Genomic DNA, 6,000 nt, shown 5'->3' with positions numbered 1-6,000 from the left:
GGGTGAAGTTGAGGATGTTTGTGTGTGTAGTTTGGTTTGACATTTGCACTTTTTAGTCATTCCCATAAGGCTCAGTGGGTCCTAACTGAAAGCCTGTTAAATGGAAAGGCATCCATGGACTTCATTTCAATGGGCTTTTGATCTGGCCCATGGAGCTGAACAATTCTTATACAGCAAGATTTATTTTTAACTGCATGTGTGCTAAAGTTCATTCATTTTTCTTCTGCTCTCAGGACTTGGATAGGGAGTCTACCATAATGCTTCAAGAAGGGCTATATAGCTATTTTAAAGAATAAGGGGAGACAGACAGAATCTACACATTTTTGAGGAAAGGACAGTGATATGCAAGAATTATGATCTGAAACAAACATTTTCAACTATATAAATTTGGCTCTAAGTCTACTAAAAACTGTTTTTAAATCAGTAACATTTATTTTAGTGAAACTGAGACATGACTTCAAAGTTAATACAGGATAAAAATTAATTGAATGTCAAAGAAAATATTAATACTTAATAAAATATGAATTGCACTTCCACTACATATATTAGACATAGGTTTATAAAAAAGAAAGCACATTTTGACTAGAATATTACAAAGGATACCGGCATGTAAAAGTGACATCTTGACATAAACCAAACCATTAGACTTCCCTGTCCTGGAGAGACTTTTTTCCTCTTTTTCGAGTCAGTAGTTCTAAGAAATCTTTCACTCACACACACACTCTTCAATTTGCAACTTTCTTAGCAAAGTTTACATGTAAAGTTTTAGACAGACTCTAAACAAACTAGTAAACAACACATTTTTGCACAATGAATTGCAAACCACTTTCTAAAAAAAGAGTTTTTCCATATATTTAGTATAAACACAACTTCTAAAATACAAAACTGATTTTTCTTTTGCAAACAAACCATAGGTTTTGATAAAGCCATGTCTCTTATGAATAAAAGACCCACCAATCATACCCCACGCCAAAAGTCACTAAAAATCAATAGAAGTCCTTCCGTTGGTTTCAATGAGTTTTGGATTGATGTTAAATTGGAGGAACACATGTAAACAGAGCTAACGCTTATTTTTAATGAACAACCTGCACCCTCTCTCAAGCATCAATCACCATGCCTAATTTCCTATTTCAATTATTTGAAAAATTCTAGAAACAAGGCAAATAAAGTCCTGCAAATAGAGACAATACATTTTAAGGAAGGATCTTTCTCCCCCAGAGATCTTGAACTTATTTCCAAACGTTTTATTGAATGATTATGGTCTGGAATAAGTTTTCCCTGAGTGCTTTTTTTTGCCTAGTTAAAAAATTAGAATGTGGTTTTCAAAATACTGCTTTATTACAATTTCCTTTGAATAAACATGATTTTTTCCCAGGCAAGTTGTTCCATTCTGATACTACTGGATTGTGCAATAAACAAGCATGTACTCTAGTGCTCCAGTAGAACCATATCAATGCATTCTATTGCCAAACAGGATTATTCAGGCAGGTCTAGGAACATACTTCCAGCCCCAGATTAACATAGGCGAGATGCCTCAAAATGATTTCCTTTCATTTCAAAAGGTACAGAACTTACATCATCTCTGCTAGCAAAGTTACAGTGGCACTGGTATCATTAAAGGAAGAAACTGCTTTACTATGCCTATAAAGCTCATACAACAAAAGCGAACAAAGAACTGTATGGTGCAGGAGAAGAGCTGGGTGCAAAATGGGAATGAAAATGATGTTTTCCAAGCAGTAAAGTTGAGAAAACAAATGCTTCATGCAGATGCAAAGTTATATCTTCAAACAGGTTAATTTCATGTGATCTTTGAGCATCTAATCCCCCTTGATGCTCACCTTAGCATGGGAGTTGTGTTGACATGGAGATGGAAGTCTAAGGGCCTGATTCAGATTTCATTTATATCCTTGTCAAATCAGGAGACATTCCATGGACTTCAAAAGTTCCATCAGTCAAACCAGTTTAAGCAAAATAAACACCACCCCCAGTCTCAGCCCAAGATGTATAATTCAAATCACAATACTAGATGATGCATGTTAACATTGCTGACTGCACTCATAATTCAGTAGTTTCTTCGTTTTCAAATGTCTAGCAATTAAAAGTGATGGCCTAAAGTAGTTTGTAAGCACCACTCCCTTCAATAAGCAAGGATTTTCAAATATTTTAACTCTACAGGTTTATAAAATGCTTTCTATGTAGCTTAACACAATATCCTAAAAAAGCAATTAGATTAAATCTAAGAAACTGTATTTACAATTAAAATAAGTATTAAACCTTTCTGGATTTGCATTCATTTATCGTAGCAGAATAATTTACATGGCTTACAGTAATAAATAATAAATAAGTCACTTAAAAGCTTTTGTAGAATGCATTCTCCATATTTTGGAGTACAGTTCCAGGAAGCAGCAGCAATGTATTCTGGCTATGGTTTCTTCCTGAGGTTCATTAGGTTGGACGGCTTTGACCAAAGCGAGATTTAGACCTGGATTTAAAACAAACAGTACATATGCATGTAGAGGCACTTTTATCATTATACAGGATTAATTGCTGCTAATTGTAATAGTCAGTTTGATAGTTCACTGCTTGTACGAAACCATTTTATGATTTTTGTGAAAATCCTAAACATTCAAGTACATCAAGTGAGAAACAGTACATTATACTGTTAGTCATTGTCCCTTTCCAGGGGTGGGGAACCATGATCCAGCATCTTGTCGGCAGTGGGGGGAGCTCGGAGGCGATTAGTGGCCCACGGCACCCCGCGGACACTGTAAAACCGTGCCGCCGAAAAGGCAGTTGTGTCCTCGGTAGGCATAAAAAGGTTGGCAAATACCCCTGCTTTATACATGGCATCTTGTCACCCAGTTGTGTCCTCGTATAAAAAGGTAAATATTTATCAGTGCTATACCGCTTTTCACAGAAAGCCCCACAGAAGTACCCACATTCTGAGTGTGCATGCAGATGCACACTCAGAGTTATAGGAACTCCTTACAGGTTTCAGGATGAAATGCAATTGTGTTTCAGTTCTCATTGCACACTAGGAATGCTCTGGATCTGATTAAGAGTCATCAGCAGCTCCATTATAAAACTCTAGTTCTGAGATTCACCACTTGAGCACCAAGTTATTTGCAGAACATTGGTTCCAGACTAAACCCTGGCATACCAGGTGTCAGCCTGTCAGTGATTCCCCCTCTCCCCCCTCCCCCCCCCCCCTCGATCCTCATGTGATAAGGAGAGGGCTTTGGAACACCACCGAATAGGCCAATGATGTGGTGATTTTTGGAACTGGATGGGGAGGGGGCTAAAGATCTGTGCTGACACTGACCCAGAAACCCAAAATTCCAGATGAGTTTACAGTGGGGAAGTCACTCTTCTAACCCAGACGCTGCAGAGGTGGGCCGTACTGCAGCCCTGCAAGCTTGGCTTGTGTGATTCCATTCTCCTAGCTCCACTACAAGGTTTAGTGGGGTGACAGTGATTTTTACTTCCAGATACACTTCACACACTGGAAAGAGTGCTGATGTGAAGGGAGAGATTTCAAAGGCTTTGAGAAGGCTTTAAAAATAAAACAACCAAAGACACATCCTGACTTTTTCTGCTATTTGAACAACTTACCTTGTATTTTTCTCTGTGCTATTTTGTCGAGCACTGACTTGCGCTGAGGCCTTTATCTGAGCTTCAAGTCTAGAATAAATGCCACCTGCATGCTGCAATACAGTGAAGTCAAATCATGTAGCTATTCCAGTTTAACCAGTGACTTTCTAAAAGTTACTAGTTTTCAGATAATTGATTCATATTTGCAGAAGCAATTTTTCCAGAAGGATGTGGCACAGACCATACTGCATCCCTTCAGAGCCCTATTGTGAAGGCACATGAGACTGCAGCCATGCACACTAGCCATGCTCTGGCTCCAATTAAGAAAGAGCCATCAAGACTGTGCATCTTGCTGCGCTCCCAGTGCCTGATACTGAGCCTCTTCAAACCCATCCCACTTTCCAGGTCAACAGTTTTTGAAGCAGTGACCTTTTGAAACTTTCTGACCAAAAGTTTTAGGGGAAAAAAAAAAATCCATTTTAAACTATTAATACCTGATCAAATTCATCTTAAAGTTTAAATCTTCCAGACACCTAAAAAAACCCTATATCTTCTTGTACTGAAAATGCATGAATTCAAGAGATCCACCTAAAATATCACACTAATGTTACCATTAGATAAGGTCTTACTTCTTTGCCTTCCTTAGACTTGACCCGGTCCAAGTCTCCCAATCTCATTTTTATTAGGTGCCCTGTAATCTCACACATCCTTCGCTGATCTGCAGGTAATAAAAGAAATATCAATATTCTAAATATTCCTTACTACCAAGATGAAGAGTCATAATCATAAGGAAAGAGATTATGCATATATTAATAATCCTCTCTCCAGAGAAATTAGTGACTTTATTCTTGGTTCATGTGAAAAGCACAAGCACCTATGAAAGTAAGGCCCTGATCCTGCAATGAAATGCAGCTTCAACTGGACTCCATGCAGGGGCAGGGATCTATTTGCATCCACTGCACTGCTAGATTTAAGAGAATGGTTTTGAAGCAGCACAGATTTCTGAAAGAAATGGAAAAAGCATAGGAAACTGGGTAGTTTACTGAGACAAAAGCTTTCAACTCTATACAGTAATGAGGAAAAACAACCCAGAATGATATCATCTTACTTTTTAATAAATTGAGAGATAGGGAGAGAGGCCTACACAAAGCATACATGTGGAGGCAATATCCATATGATGAATTGCACAGGTATGTGATAACTGCCTGGGCACATAAACAGCTTATCATCTGCCCCCTAGTCTCTCTCTCTCTCCAGGACTTGCTCTAACATTCCAAACAGCTGCTATTTAAATAGGTCTGGTCTACACTGCCTGCAAAATTCGACAGCAGTCAACAGGAGATACGCAAGCTACGTGGACTTCCTAAATTCTAAATAGTGCGGTGTCCCCACTACACTGTGCCAACGGGAAATGCCTTCCCATCAACACAGCATTAATCTTTTTGCAGGGGTGGATTTATTCAGTCAACTTCCTGATCAATTGAGTGGGTCTCCTGCAAAAAATCAATCTGGTGGCATTGACAGTGTTACCGTGAGCAAAAAAAAAACATACCCACAAAACCAAAAACACCCCACAAATCTACAGCCAAGGAACTTTTCCTCTTGGGAGAAAGTTCCACATTTGCAAAGATCACTCCTGCCAGGGGACCCAGACTACTCATTTGCATTCATCAGTCTCTCATCATGTGAGGTGATATTAAAATGTTTTCTTCTTATTTTTTCTCTGTAACAAAAGGTATTTTCCTCTTGTGGGAAAGAAGAGACAAGTGCTAATTTGATCCTGAGGCATCATTGCCTGGAGCACCACCCCTGCTGCATGAACGTTGTGTGTGTTCAGGAAGACTTCAAAGTTATTATGTAGCATAACAAAGCTTGGCTGCAACTGAATTCTAGCACTTACCACAATTTTTGAACAACATATTAATATATGTTATGCATAAATATTAATCAGGGTACATGCTGAGATCCAGTTTTGAGATATTATGTGTAATATTCTTCCACATTTCATGGAAACGAGTACAGAATATCTGGGCGAACAGAAACTTCAATAGATATGAGTCATTATAGGCCAGACTCTCAGTTTGTGTAAATCAGCATAGGTCCATTCTATTAAGTGGAGCTGCACAAATTTACACTAGGTGGGGATCAGTCCCCAGGGATGAGAGAAGAAAAGGACATCAATGTAACTATTGGCTTCAGTGGAATTACTCATGTTTTACACTGTGATGATTGAGACCAGAATCATGCCTTTGGCTTCCTTCTGTCAAAAGCTTTTTGTTGCAATGGATAATCTCTTTGCTCTTGCAAAGCTACATGGATAGATGAGACCCAAAATTAATGCATAGTTGCTAATAGGACTGAGTAAAATATCAATAGGCTTGCATTAGGAGTAGCAGAAGATTAAGTTCT

At 38.5% G+C, this 6,000-nt stretch overlaps 1 protein-coding gene across 2 annotated transcripts in view; it reads right to left on the bottom strand.

The window, feature by feature from the left end:
* Positions 1–410: 410 nt before the first annotated feature.
* Positions 411–6,000, bottom strand: part of SANBR (SANT and BTB domain regulator of CSR) — a 40,937-nt gene continuing 35,347 nt past the window's right edge. For both annotated transcript variants that reach the window (XM_067565205.1, XM_067565206.1), the window contains 3 exons: positions 4,221–4,309; positions 3,613–3,704; positions 411–2,482 (listed from right to left, as the gene is read on the bottom strand). In XM_067565205.1, coding sequence (XP_067421306.1) covers positions 2,446–2,482; positions 3,613–3,704; positions 4,221–4,309 — 218 coding nt within the window. In that variant the 3' untranslated portion in view covers positions 411–2,445. The remainder of the gene's footprint in view (positions 2,483–3,612; positions 3,705–4,220; positions 4,310–6,000) is intronic.

This window comes from Emydura macquarii, unplaced genomic scaffold (assembly GCF_026122565.2).
Source record: "Emydura macquarii macquarii isolate MOO-44397 ecotype Brisbane River unplaced genomic scaffold, CSIRO-AGI_Emac_v2 contig_2676, whole genome shotgun sequence".
In the NCBI taxonomy this organism is placed as follows: domain Eukaryota; kingdom Metazoa; phylum Chordata; order Testudines; family Chelidae; genus Emydura; species Emydura macquarii.
This window is presented reverse-complemented; position numbering and strand designations above follow the sequence as displayed.